The sequence below is a fragment of the Acanthochromis polyacanthus genome, chromosome 7, assembly GCF_021347895.1.
Source record: "Acanthochromis polyacanthus isolate Apoly-LR-REF ecotype Palm Island chromosome 7, KAUST_Apoly_ChrSc, whole genome shotgun sequence".
Lineage (NCBI taxonomy): Eukaryota > Metazoa > Chordata > Actinopteri > Pomacentridae > Acanthochromis > Acanthochromis polyacanthus.
In genome coordinates, this window is record NC_067119.1 from 15,738,435 (window position 1) to 15,754,023 (window position 15,589).

Below are 15,589 nucleotides of genomic sequence, written 5' to 3' on the forward strand. Positions count from 1 at the left end.
GCATGCATGTACACATCGCCACCGGAGAGAGGCTGAGATAGCGGTGTTATTATACAGGAAATTGAAGACCAGTAGAGTGATCCTTTACACATAAAACTGGCTCAAAACACAACCCAAGAAATAAACTGGGAGGAAAAAACAGAACGAAATGAAGAATGACTGCGTGTACTTATTTCGATAAACACGTGAGCAAAAGACAGAAAGCCTGAAGGATAGTGAAACCAGTGACTAAAGACTAAGTAATGGCAGCAGCCTAGTTAGAAAATGAGAATTTTTAAAACTAAAACAAAAAAAACCAAACCAAAAAAAAAAAACACCACCACGGTGTGAGTGGTGTGTGATGTGAATTGAAATTCTCAACACTGTATGCCCCTTAATGTAAGGCACTGCATGTTGGACAGAGATGGTTTTTCAACATTTGTATTGAGCAAGTGTCCCTCAGCATCTGCCCTTTTTGTGTTCGAGGCAGAAATTGTGTCTAAGGACTGCCTTGACAGAAATGAGGGGATGGAGGGATGAAGGAACAGAGAGATGAAAGGATAAAGGATTGGGGATGACACTCGTTGGCTTCTTGTCAAATATCCGCAGGGAGCCGGAGACCAAAGTCTGGGCCACGAGCCAGAAGATACTAAACAACAGCATGACTCAGGACTTTGAGATGGCAATCAACATTGTGAGCATGAGCTAGTGAGTTTGTGTGTTTGTATCTGTGTGCATGGGTGGAAAAGAAAATAAGGACCGAGTTTCTTGTGTAAAGAAACAACAGCTTTTTTTGAAGAACCAAAACTTAGCATGTAGATTGCTGTCACTAACAACATTAAGCTAAATGCCATTTGGATTTGACTTCTCATCACCCTAAAAGCACAAGATGGCGCTTAGGTACTCCTGGGTTAACCTGCTCAGAGGCAGCAGAGCATGCAAGGAGAACAAACCAGCATTCAATTACTTTTAAAGGCAAACAAAAGCACTGAGTTCAGTCTGGTTTTCTACAGGCTGTTACGGAGGCAGCAACATATGGGACAGGTCCAACAAGATAGTGCAGGTATGGCAGTACCAGTAGACAGGCTGTAGGCACATTTACAGTGCTCTTTCTACATTCAGGTCACAAACAACCACCTGGCACAAGCATTCTGACAGTTCTAACAACGTAATAATAACATTACAGATGATTATCTGTTGTCACACTATCACTCACACAAGTTATTTTTGGGACGAAGATGTTTTTGGTGCATATTTAAAGACAACAAATGAAAAAAATAATAAAAAAATGAAGTTCTTGTTCAGTACAGTGCAGGAGAAAACCACTGGCAAATACTGGAGGCTTGAGTGTTTTTAGTTAAAATCTGATTACAATAATCAAGTCTTGACAAGCATCAAAGCTTTTCTGCATTATTTCTGACACTATAATCCATATGGTCAACATTAGTCATTCATGCCATCTGTGGAAGTGACCAAAAGATTACAATTTCAAGCTCCAAATACAGTACATGACTGTGGTGTACAGTCAAATCCAGAATGCCTGCTTCAGCTGGGAAGTCTACAGCTGGTACTGTTTATTATTAGTGCACTGGCAAAAGGGAAAAAAACAACGGAAAGACAGATGGACAGGCAGGCTGACAGGGGTATTTGTCCGTGAGTCAAAGGTCAGATATGACTCATCCACACAAAACCTGTCTCCTCCTCCAGAACTTCACACAGCTGTCAGGAACCCTGTACATCATTCCAGCCCACACATGGGAAAACCATGGACAAATTACGAGCTGAACAAACAGCAGAGTTCTAATTTTCCAGTACCCTCCAACAAGGCGGCCTTTGCTTTTGCCCTTTTTAGGTCAATACTTTATAAAATAGGTAGCCAGAACATTGCGTGATGCTGTTTCTGGTACATTTTTTGTGTTTTTCACAACCAAGAACGTGCTTATTGCTATGTTTCTGTGATCGTTTTTTTTTTTTATGCCATGTAAATACGAAACCCAGTTTCTTTTATGTGAATGAGGTCATTTAAGGTGTTCCTCACACTGGCAATGTGAATGTTGCTTGGTTTTTGTTCATTTTTTATTGGATCGAAAGGTGGTACAGACAAGATGTCAGGTTGCGGTGAATAGACAGGTATTCCTGCTACTTCTACAGCACTCCTGCGTAGCCTTTTAGCGACAGCACTTCAAGCAAATATCAATATACTCACTGGGACTCAAAGTTTATTCGCTTAATGGTGTCAACACCAGGTAAAAGACCTTGCAAGTCACAATGGGAGCAGATCCAAAAGAAACAGAAGTATACAGAGTTATACTGAAAGTAGTATAAGAATAGAAACTCTAAAAATATAGACTTCAAACAGGCAATATTTCCGATCAGGCAGCAGTGTATTAGGTCATGAGGCAGCTGTGTAAAAAGTCTGATTCATTCAGTTCCGCCAACCAGCCTGCACCAATTAGAGGATGGCTCACTGAATGAATTTAAACACTCGATGACGTGGTACATTTTCATCACACCTTCAACATTTCACCCTGCGAGACTACAACAAACTCAATATCGTTTGTGATATGAAACTAACAAACTCCATTCCCAGTGTCAAATAATAGCAATAACAGACCAACAGACATTTTACAGCATCTGTTAGTAAGCTTGGAGGGGGACTGACTTTGACTCCACACAAAAAGGTCAAGCCACAAAAGGCAATGTCAAAACGCCAAAGTGTTTCACAGTCTTTCTATGCTTGCAGAGTCTGACAGCAGAATGATGGAACACACTCTATATCTGTATCTCACTGCCTGTGTAGGTGACACAAAAAGCTCCTTCTGACTATTCTAGGGATGTCCATGTCAGTGATATTATGAGCATGAGTGTCTATGTTCGAGTACGAGCCATGCTAAGGGTGCATGTGTGTATAAATGTGCTTCAAAATGACTCCTGTCTCCTCTTGGCTCTCAGGCACCATCACAGGTATGGCAACTGTTTTAGCTGAGGAGGAGATGGAAGGATAAGATTGACAGCAAGTCAAAACCAAGGTTTGTGTGCCAGTGAGCGCCCAAGTTTGACTGTCTGCAGTGTGTTGTTTGTGCAGCCATTATGCCAAATAGTGACAACCAAGTCACTGGCTGCCTGAGGCTTAGCCACAGGTGTAAGTCACGCACAACAGTTTTGCTGACAGATATGGTTAATAATATTGGCACTGTTGCTGCTTCATGCTGAGTCATACAGACGTACTTATGGAGGGCTGAAACCTAAATCAGTGACACCTACAAGAGGTATAATGGCACTATCAAACCCAATAAGGGAAAGATTACAAAACTTGTAAGCAAATAAGTAAACACATGCACAGCTTGTACATTAAAAGTAAAGAATATTCCCATCCAAATTGTGAATTCCATGGCTGTGCTGGATGACGCAGCTCCTTAACTTGGAAGGATATTATCCAGCTTATACCTAGGCCACTTGCCAACAAAGTTTCAGTTAAGGTTCTCATCCAAATAATTCTGATCTCTTAAATCATTTAAAGTAGTTGCTTGACGTCAGGACTCCTGACGTTTGCATTATTGGCAAAAATGAAGCTAAACTGTAATGAATCTACATGTAGGTCCAACATTTAGGATCCTGGCATGTTTTAAAATAAGGAGAAAAGGAACATTTTGCAGATTTCTCTTATTATTTGACACTCCAAAAGACTAAATTTACTAAAATAGAGAATCACACATTAGTTGCAGCTTTGCAGGTGTTTCTCTGACCCACAAGATGCAGCATCATTTCAGCTAACAAGATTTTAAATAAGTTTTCCTTTATTGGTTGATTTATGCACAGATATTTGAAATTAAATTTGTTCAGTTCTTAACTGTAACTCTTTCTGTTTAATCTATGTGCCCCATTAGAAAGGAGCAAGGATGGGTGGATGTAACTAAGAACTCTGAGGATTTGGAAGACAAAGGATCACAGAAAATACCACACAAAATATCACACAAATTGCTTAAGAACTTGAAGTGATGAGCAGGACCAGAATCATTAAGATCTACACGATTTCTTACCCAGAGGACACATTGGCAACTGGCAGAGACAAATTGTAAACTCAGAAGCAAGCAGGCAGCAAGAAAACCTGCAGGTGTGAGAACAGGTGGGTTCAGACCTCTAGTCCCACGTCTGTCAAAAACATTAATTTAGCTGCACTAATGAAAAAGGTTTTGTCCAAACAAGCAAGTTTTACTTAGCATTGCCATTTATATATATATATATATATATATATATATATATATATATATATATATATATATTTATATATATATATATATAAATATAAAGATTACCTCACTGCTTTTCATATTGTTGTAAATATTTAGTATGGTATTATTGTTCTGTGATGTGAATATGTGGAGCTCAAAATAAGGATGCTGTATGAAATGCTCCAACAGCCAATACCCAGAGGGTAGAGGAAGGCAGACAGCGCAGCATCTGGGAATGTTCTGGTAACAGTGACAAATGTGCACCACACAAGTGTGTGGACCAGAAAATCTGCTCTAAATGTGGCCTGTGGTAGATGCCAAATAGGTATTGTCCTTGTGCTTCTCATGAGAGATTTCCAAGTTGAGGCATTTTTTTTGCAGTGCATTTTCACTGGCAATACCAGTTTTGCAACAGAAAAACAAATTCTATTACAGATACATCAGTTTATAAGATACTTAGGATCATGTGCATGTCATGGGCATAGCGCATATAATAATGATCACTCCAAAAAATTACTACATTTTCCAAGACACAACACAAGCATTTTATGCAATGTAAAAATGCAGTGGACAGACAATTCATGAGTTTAATTTCATTCAATTCGACCAACTAGAGCTTCACCAAGTACACTCTCACATTTGAAAGAAATCCAAAACACATATGTACACCAGAAGCATAGGTTTGAATTATTTAAAACTACAGTTATTGCCTTGTAGTTGTATTAGTTGTAGTCAATGAAGCTACAATTTACATGTCTCTTCTCCTTCTGATCCCAAGTTAAAATAGGATTATACTCAATTGTGGACGTTCAGATGAATAGCTGCAGACATCAAAGATGCATAGTTGTTACTACACTACTCGGGTCCACTTGGTGAATACGTCACATACACCACTGCCATTAGGCAGTAATGTACATAACACTACTGCCTTTGCAGCAAATTGGCTGTACAGACAGTCCATGTGGCCATAAGTTTCAGGACAATGTGAATGTAAGCACAGAGCTTTGCACAAACCTTTAGATCATGTAATTTATGGACCCTTGCGTAATCGAGGAAGTAGAAAGTACAACAGCAGCCTTGTGCTGTTGAAAAATGGGTAGAAAAGTGCTTTTGCAGAACATTGTCACAGTAATGTTGACCTTTGAACTTTCAGACATAACGCCATCACTTCATAATTCAATGCTATTAGACATTTGTGCTGATTTTAGCATAGAAATTCTTGAGTTTAAGGGTCAAACTGAATGTTTGTGCCAAATTTGAAGAAATTCACTTCAGAGTATTTGCATTCAGAAAATGGGACAGAGGGATGGATGGACATACGGATAACAAAAAGCACATTTTCGGTCATGTGTAAGAATCCACAGCCATTTACCCCCTTCTGTTACATGTACACTCAGCGACCTAAAAAGTAGAGGTTCATTCTTTATTATTTGCATAAACGTAGATCAGGTCTGGAATTTGCACAATATAACAGAGCATAAAAACTTAACAGAGATAACTCAGGTGGCACAGGCTATTACAAGTAATCACAAATTTACAATATAAGAAGAAGCCTTTATTTTCACAATATGTAACAGTACTGTGAAATTCTCTTTTTGCATATCCCAGTAAGGGCCAGAGCGCTGGGTCAGTCATAAGTCACCCCTCAACAGATAGCATTAAGGTCCTTGCTCAAGGACCAAAAAGAGACAGTTCAATGGTACAGAGGCTTGAACTTCTGACCTTCTGATCAGTAACCTAAAGCTCCAACTGTCAGACCACTCCTGCTTTTAGGAACACACTTCATGACCTCACCAAGCTCCCAGTATCAATCCACGTGAACACCTTTGGGATGAACTTAAAAGCAGATTTAGTAAACAGGAACATCCACTGATACACCTGGGGCAGTTATGCAAAGCACCGATGTCTGCATGGTTCACTTTGATACCGAAGCACACCGGGACCATTGTTTAGTCGCTGTCGAAAGTGTGACAGCTCTTTCAAATGTGAGTCTCCATGGTATTGAACAAGCATTTGTTACTTTTTGGTCACTGAGTGTACACTGCACAATGCATCTACTGTGCAAAACATGTGGTTCAGATCCACAGTCTAAAAAATAAAACTGAAGTGCATACAGATAATTTCCATTTCAAAGCATAAGGATTGCAGTGCGTGGAGGTGAAATTGGGTGATAATGTGCTCTGTCTATGCTATGCTGCAAAAGATGCTGCTCTAATAAGTGACTTTAGACACATTTTGAGTAGGTGGGGAGCAAGTTGTTATAATGGGGAGCTATGAAAAATCTACAAATTTGTAATATTAAGAAGTGCTGTTACTTTAAAAGATGAAAGAGATGACTGCTCGTAGAAAATAGTTTATCACGCAAGTTAATATATGGATTTCACCACTCCGTGTATGTTGAGTGCAGCTGCTTATTTCTGACATGACAGCTGCACATTACTCTTTAACTTTAAACTTTATTTATTTAAAGATGATATTCAGGAAGTGCAGTTACATCTAACACTATTTCATGATGAAAGATATGTGGGAATCACTTTATTTTTGGGCTAAATGAAGCTAAAATAGATTTTTCTGGATAAACATTCTCTGTGATAAAAAAAGAAGAGAATAAATTTTCTAATCTGTTATGTATTACCTGCAACAGCAGCACTGTAAAACGGACTTGGCAGCAAATTGGGACCAAGTATAAAAACATATTCATATGCATGATCCATTTCCTGCATCATCAACCACAAAGAAATGCATTTGGTTTACCGTGGCACCATGACACATGCATCGTGCCTACTGTGACTGCACAGCTTCATTCAGTTGTTTTAGTAGCATACAACTTAACAGGTTTGCACATATAACATATGTCTTCAGCTGAGAATCTGTATCACTGTTACAGAATGCAGTCACAAAAAGGATTTTTTAAAGGGCGGCGCTTCTTCTAGCAGATTTAAATCTGAAACTCTGAACATAACCTCCTCCAGAGCCGGTTAGCTGTGTCGAATAAGTTACCATGGGGATCTAACAAGTTAAAAGAGAGCTAACTCTGTGACATTGAAAACTTTGGTTAACACTCAATGTGAGTCTCACATATCTGAGGAAGTACATTCTTGCTTTTAATGTCCTCCACTGAGAGTTGAGAATGCAATACTGAATTGTGACAGAAGGTAAAATAAGGTAACAAACTGACATTGTGAAAATTAGGACACGTAGGGAAAGATACGTGTAACTACTCCTGTGTATGCAAATACATACATACTACATACACAGATGCACGTGAAAACACATGCCTCTGATTGTTACACAAGAATGAAACTCAGCTCAGTAAGGGACATCAAACATGTCCCTACTTTAACATCCATGCCGAATCCACACTCCCACAGCAGAAGCCTCTTCAAAAGACTGTGGGAACATCTAAAATCTGGCAGAAACACAGCTTCATGTCGCACCCCAGAACAGAGAAATCGATGGGAGTTCAAAAGTTTATCAGGTATTATTTATGTAACTGACCAGTAGATTATTATCTGAGGACATCAGTGATAAATACATGAATAAATTTACTTGAGAGTTAAAGGGAAAAGCGGGTATTATTTTTCAGTATCAAAAATTTCACTGAGAAGATTGTGGCCAACAATGAATTGATTTTGCAAACAACTATTATCAGGCTGCCACATTGGGTGACATTTTTCATTGCCAAAAACACAAAACATACATTTTATTTCAAAAGCAACTCTGCAACTATACCTTGCTAAATTTTTTTAGCACTTGGCTTGTTAACAAGCTCAGAAGTATTGAGAACTTATACGAATCAGCACTCTATTTCTCAGCATTTAAAATGTAAGTATGACAAGTGACATGGGACATATTTCTTGAGTCAAAGCCAACAGGGTTTTTTAAAACTAGGTTCTTATCACTGTTCTACATTTCAGTCTTGACTGCATTTGTCAGTATCCTTCTATTTTTTGTCGTCTGTTGCTAGAGGAACTGAGTTTAAAATGCATGTATGGTGTTTGAATTAGTACATGAGTGCACAAGGGACACAGAACTGTAGACTCCTTTCACATATATATTTCTCAGGCTCTCTAGTCTTTTTGCATTGTTTCTCAATGAGTTTCATTTGGTCAACTACAAAACATCAGAGGAAATCTGGACAAACATAAACAAAATAGGGGCAAGGAGGTGAACTAGCTTTAAAAAAAAAAAGAACAAAGGGATAAGGCCCCAGGTAAAAGTGAAGAGGTTGGTGGCTCCTGCACTGTGTGGGAGCTGGGCCGCAGTGATATCAGAATGCCTGCACTTTGACGTCAGCATCAATCTGAGCGGCCAACCTTTAGAGTGCTGCAGGCTTTTTGTTTTTAGTTGTCTTGGTCTCTGTCTGTGCAGGGCACTTCTTTGTTCTTTATTTCACTCACACCACCTCACCTCTGGCCACTCTCCCTCTTTTCTAACAAAGCATTCATCTGGCAGCTCACTGTTTAGTACTACTTTGCACCCGTGACCATGTTTCTTCCATTTTTATACAACTATTTTCTGTTTATTAGTATACCTCACTGTTAATATTCTGACATGTTTAGCTGCTGCCTGGAGAATGACTGTTTGAATACATGCAGCAGTTGTTAATGAGAGCATGACAGAAATTGACTCAAAGCATTAGCTGGTTACGTATGAGCTTTTTGGCATTCACTGTGCTACGGACTGCAATCAATAGTTGCGGAGAGGTTAATAGTTAATTAACTTGAGTAACACTGGAAGGAATGTTAACTATGCAACATCTCAGACACCACGAATGTCTGAAATTGAACTCACATACTGGTAAAATACACAGTCATTTAAACTACTGAGCTGCTACTGTTATCAGCTTCTAAACAAAGAAAATAACTGATAGGAAAAAATACAAACACCGGTATATAATGCATTCTAAAATATGCAATTAAATTCAGTAACACTGCTAAAAACAGTTCCTTCAAGAAGCCTATTCAATTTGTTAGAGACATGATGTCTCAACTCTGGTGATTTCTGCAGCCATAGGCGATTTGGGCCAAAAGGAATTTAAGTGTTCTTTAATTTAAATATAATCATTGAGGTGTTTTGAAAGCAATTGTTGAGTGACAAGTGTTCACATTCTACAAGTTTAGGTACAGCTGGTGTTTTTTTTTTTCGTGTGCATTCATGATACTTTAAAATATAGAATATTGTAGCAAAGAGAAATTCAATTAAGAAGGGGTGAAAACTTAGTACACAGTTCAAAGGAACTGCACAACTTCCAGCACAGTACCTGTGATGGCTGACTTGCAGCTCTCCAAGAAGTTGATTCTTGAACCACTGGTCAAAGTCCACATTGTCAAACAATTCATACGCTGCCAGTCCCACTGCATTGTACACTGCAAGCAAAACAAGCACAGACACAGAGTCAGTATCAGTTAATCAGAGTATTTTCAGTTCTACTGAGAATATTAAAATTTTAACAAGTACAGCAGTCAGGACATTAAGGAGAAGAAGAAGTACCTCACTCTACATGTACAATGTCATTCCTGTACGCTATAGAAAACATGCAATGACTACTCCTTATATATATTATTTCAGACAGAATTCAGGGTATTTATCTTTTTTTTTAAGAAATCTGACACTGAGAAATGCAGAAAGAATTCCAATGTACCAGTACTGTAATGTATCAATGCAAATGGTAATAAATTCTACTCTATTCCGTTGTGCAAGGAAACATGCAGTTTAAGTCATGAGTAAAAGTAAGAAAGACATACATCAGATACATTAACAAAAACAGGCCAAGCCATGGTTTAGTGCTATTCTTAATCACACTACACCTAGCTTCTGAGGTTTTATTTCAATGCTTTATATTTCTTTTTTTAAAATCTTGATACAACTAGTTTGATATTGGACTCCACTGTGCAGTAAAACAGAGACCAATTTACAGACTTGAATAAATCTTCTATGACATATATTCAAATACGCAAACCAATCAAAACAAACTGTGACCAGTGCAAAACAAATACCGTTTTTGCAACCTTATATTGTTGGCAAGTATATTAAGAACAAGGAGATAAAAAGACAATAGCACACAAAGGTACTCTTCAGGGAATAAGGAGTGTAATAGTGATAAAGACGTGGAGGAAGGCAATAAAAAGAAAAAAAGATGAGATTGGAAAAAAGGTGACAGTATGAGAACAATACAGAGAGATAAAGGGACGTAATCAATACAAGTGGAAGAGATGTTGCCTGCTACTATTTATATTTTATCTTTAAAAGTAATGAAATTTTAGATGACAAAAAGAACAAGAACAAGAGTGCAAGGAAAAGAACAAAGACAGTGAAAGGAAAAGATGTAATGGAACAGGAACAGATTTTTTCCATTACTTTAATTCTCAAGTATTATGCAAGGCTGGTGGTGGGCAAGAGTATATTGGGTGGTATGTCTGTGTGTGCATGATTATGTGTGTAAGAGTGAAAAACCAAAGCCGAGATAGCAAGGGAGAGAGATGTAAAACATAGCAGCAGTCTCTCAGCAGAATTATTCAAAAAGTTATATAAAGCAGTTTGATATTTCAGATATATTTTCTGTCATTTATCGTGACAAAAAGATGGGTAGATGGGAGGATGAGCAGAAAAGATGGAAAGCCAAAATGTGCTAAAGCAGAGGCCTTTGTCTTATCGCAAAAACCTTTAAAGAGTTCCTATTTTTAGATAAGAAATCTGACAGGAGATTGGAAATTCTATATAGTAAAGACATGCGTTTCTATTCCTCACTGGAGAGAAAAGGGGACTGAAACTAAGCTAAAAGACCTGGAGTTATCTACATTATTCTTAGTTTGTGTGTATGACAATAAACACTTTGAATCTTTAGCACCGTAATCATCACAGTTATTGTTTTAACACTAATACAGTATTATGCTGTTTGTTCGTGACACAATTTGGCTGGACTTGGACCCAAAATGAGACATTAAAAATTAGCTGTAATCTTTTTAGTGCAAAAAGGCATGTCCAAGAACTAACGGTATACTAAAACCATTCAATATTTTAGAAAGAGGAAGTGAATGCTGCTGTATCTGGCTGCAGTGTTAAAACAACAGATACAGGAGCTACAAACATATATGAACACGTTATGGATATCTGCAGAAATCGAGACTAAACATACAGCTTAGTTGGGTAAATGTCATAGGCATTTGTCACCTGTAAGAGGAGCCCTGTTTATTACATATGAAACATGCCTACAGCTCATACTGTATGATGATGAATGTGTCTGTTTCAGTCTTCAGCAGGCATACAGTGTTGAGTCAGGAATAAGAAAACGCTTGGCCTTCTTTTCACAGCAGTTCAACAGGGGTCTGTGGTTTATAGTTATATTACCCCTATTATAATTATTGAGTTATTTATTTCCTTATTAGGTTCCCCTTTGGCTCTTTAACCAGCTCTAAGTTTCACAGCTACAGTTTTCTGCCACCGCTGATTCTACACCGCTTCATCATCCCAGTGGTGTGTGCTGTTTTATCTACACTGTCAACAGGCTGTTGAGATCTCTACAGGCAACAAGCTTCAACAGAGAGGCCCTTTTAGCAAGCAGTGATTTAGCTGTATGTGCCATAAAACCACCAGAGTGGCAGCCCAGGCTTATAAATACTGAAAGGAGGAGATTGGAGAAAGAGACACTGTAAGTGAGAGAAGAAAAAATGATCATGAACATGAGAAATTGGGAGAGGAAAATATCAAGGACGGATTGCAAAATAAAAACGCAACCCACAAAGCTAATCTATGAGCACAATTGGAATTTTTATGTGATTATTCAGATTTAATATCTTAGCCTGGAAAGATCGTTATGCATCCCGTTGCTCTATTTATTCAAATCTGTTTCAGTGTAAATATGTCTCAATTCACATTGCTCTTCCTCTCCATCTGTTTGCATTGTTTGGGAATATGGTCAGAGAATTTAAAAATAAAAACAATGCAAATTTGACAGCCTTCACATTTGTAGTTGAGGATTAAATAAAACATTTTTTTTTAAAATTAATCAAACTTTTATAAATAGCAGCAGTTACTGAACCAGCAAAAGCAAGTGAGCCTCTGACTGACCTGCATCCTTCATCAGCAGCTGAACCGGGTCTTCCACATTGGTTGGACCTGCAAAGACAACATATAATGGATGCAATTTCAGTGGCAAGACAGAATGCAATTGTAGAATAAGTGTTCTGGCAATATGCGCACTATACAAACTTTGCTCAGTGACAACAAAAGGTGTGCAGAAATCAATGGACCATATCATAACACAGATAAAACTTAAAGAGGTCTGGCCTCCACTGTATTAGTGTTTCCTTAGTCATTTTACTGCTCCGTTCTGTCTCCCCATTAGGTCTTGCTGTGTACTCAGGTTTCAGAATCAATAGATGCCTTCTTTCAACCAGAGAATTACCCAATCTCATGTTTTCCTTGCTCCAGCAGTACCAATTTCCACTCTGTCACTTGAAAAGGAAAGCAGCTTGAGAGACAGGACAGAAGCAGACCCTGTAATCCACCCGTGTGAGCAATGGCACCACTAATTCAGCAATAGAACAGGGGATACACACCAGCAACCCCAGGAGACTGGAAGCAATGTGCCGAAGGTACAGTATGTGTGCATGTGACGGAGTGACAAGAGAGTTCAATGTGGTGTTTGCAATGGTGGTCGCCAGGGGAAACGTCCCGGTACTGTCAAGTCTCGAGACTGCATGTTAGAGATACATGAACAAAGCTATGGGTTTTGCCATTTTCTGATACATGAAATATGTATCACTAACTCTGAGGCAGCATGCTTCAATTTCATGATGGGATATCGGGTCTGAGCTTCCAGTTGTATCTGTGGAACATGTTTTAAAAACAAAGGCAATACAAAGCACTTAACATGAGGTTCAGAAACAGCCGAGATAAAATATGCTAAAAGGGATCTTCACGATATTAGTGTAGACATCAAAAATTAGAGATACCTGTCAGCACAGCACCACAAACAGAGTACAATAGACAATGACAATAAAAGGAATTGATTTATTAATGTAATTTAGAGGTTTATTAGAACATCAGTTTTAGCAAACTACTGATTTAAAAGCCTAGGGACTATATTTTTTCCCTTATTGTGAACAGATGTTTAAAAATTCAGTGGAAAGAGAGTAGACTGTGTGCTGGACAGGTAATAACATGAATATCTGAATTGACATTTTACTGACCCTGGAGATTCTGAACCATATCCAGCAGCACCGGTGTCAGGGTCTGGCTGTAGTTATGGAAGATATCCAGGAACAATACCTCCGTACAAGGCTGAATACAGAATAAGAGTGCAAGAAATAAAAAGACAGTTAACTGGCAGAAGAGGAGTCAAACACATGCTTTCACTGTATGTGGAAGGCATCACAACAATGTCCCGATATCACAGGTCTTCACATTGTCAGTGGCCACCTGCAGTTTTATCAGGCTCTCAATGGCCGTGGGGGAAAATATCACATAGAGGGGTGTCTATGGACATAAAACAATATATACAAAGAGGTGTGACAAACACACAAACTGGTGCATCGACAATGCACTGAGTTCCCAGTTCAATAATAAAAGTATGACATTGTCAGAGGATTTTTGTGCTTTTGTGTCTGTGCTCAACAGTGAAATGGTTCACCCATCTTTATTACCTCCGCCAGGAGGTTACGTAATCACCGGAGTTTGTCTGTCTGTCTGTCTGTCTTTAACAGCATAACTCAAAAAGTCATGGACGGATTTTCACCAAATTTTTACAGGATGTCCGGAACAGCAAAAAAATTCCTGGATCCAGACGGTGATCCGGATCACCTCCAAAATCTAATTGATTCTTACTCTTGCTGTTCCGGACATCCTGTAAAAATTTGGTGAAAATCCGTCCATGACTTTTTGAGTTATGCTGTTAACAGACACACACACACACAGACAAACGGCATGGCGGAGGTATGCGCTCTCCGAGTGCCTTTCTAGTTATTAGTTTATTGATTTTAAATGCCACAACAAAATCGATATTAAATAACATGTATGACAAATTTGAAATAGGTTGTGCCAATTTGAAAATGCATGCAATGGAATACAGTACTTGTGAAATCTCACAGCATGACAGAATGACCTTTTCTCTCTGATGTCAAAAGGCCAGAGGTCAGGTGACACTTTATAAAATGTAGTACCATGAACACAAACCCCTGCTCTATACAGACAGGTGGTAATATTGACAGGATTAGAACTGGCAGCCATGGAAGGAATACATCGTTGCTGACATCTGATCCATGAACCATCCAGAGCATGACAGTATGGTAAAATGAAGGTCAAAAGGAAGAATTGCACTATTGAGAAAAGGAACAAGCTCATCAATCTGGTATTAAACATAGACAGAGAAGATGCTGCCTTAGCCCAAACAATAATCCAAAATGAATCGTCTATACTATTAATGTTCTCTGGATAGAGCCGTAGAGACGTCGAAGTGTATTTTCACGTACTTGCAGGCATTTCAACATAATAAACTCCTTTAAAAAAAATTACTCACTGCAAAAGTGGAAGAGAATAGGAACCGGACCTTATACTACAACAATAGAGTTTGAAACTCTTAGGACACTTAAATTTACAACAAAAAATGTAATTTGGCAGCTGGTATTTAATCCTTAGAAGGTCTTTGTATATTTGAAGAAAAGCACTCTAGCAACCTATTAAAAGAACACTGGTGGATTTAAAACTATTAAAATATCTGTTTTCTACTGAGAATATTAAAGTGTGAAGTAATTGGCTATTTAATAAGTTCTGTACCATAATCCCACTTTTCTCCAGCTGCAGCATGCTTTAAACAAATAAAACTTTTACCACAACCTTGGGGTTCAATGAGAGAATGCTTTACTGTACTTCAAAGAAACGGCAAGGCAGAAGTTTGTCAACTGAAGTGTTGAAAGTAAGTAGAACGGGACACAGAGAGAGAAGAGAAATGAAAAAGTAAGATGATGGATAAGAGATTATGTCATGCATCAGCAACAGCTGAAGATAAGCCTCTGCCAACTAACTCAGCCGCAGAGGCGAGCTATAAAGCTCCAGGCACCACTAACTGTTTTATGAAGCTGTAATGTACACAGTCTCTTATTCACCACCACATAAAACACTGCTTTGAACTTTTGAAAATGTACCACAAAAATAAGCATATTAATGACAAATAATATAATGGCAATTACCTTGAAATTAAATCTGCAGTCACGTTTCTTTTAATCTACATTTTTATGGACATAAAGACTGATTTTGGAACTTTGTTCTGGACTTTCAGTTTCACTCAGGTGATTTATTGAGGGTCTAGTAATGAACATTATCTTTAGGCTAGGGGAGCGGGCGTTCATGCTGTGTATTTTATATAGCACGATTTGGGC

At 38.3% G+C, this 15,589-nt stretch overlaps 1 protein-coding gene across 1 annotated transcript in view; it reads right to left on the minus strand.

Moving 5' to 3' along the window:
* ipo11 (importin 11) overlaps positions 1–15,589 on the minus strand; it is a 142,627-nt gene that overhangs the window by 91,263 nt on the left and 35,775 nt on the right. Inside the window, exons 13-15 of the mRNA XM_022199970.2 lie at positions 13,406–13,496; positions 12,282–12,329; positions 9,475–9,580 (exon numbers count right to left, since the gene is read on the minus strand). Coding sequence (XP_022055662.1) covers positions 9,475–9,580; positions 12,282–12,329; positions 13,406–13,496 — 245 coding nt within the window. The remainder of the gene's footprint in view (positions 1–9,474; positions 9,581–12,281; positions 12,330–13,405; positions 13,497–15,589) is intronic.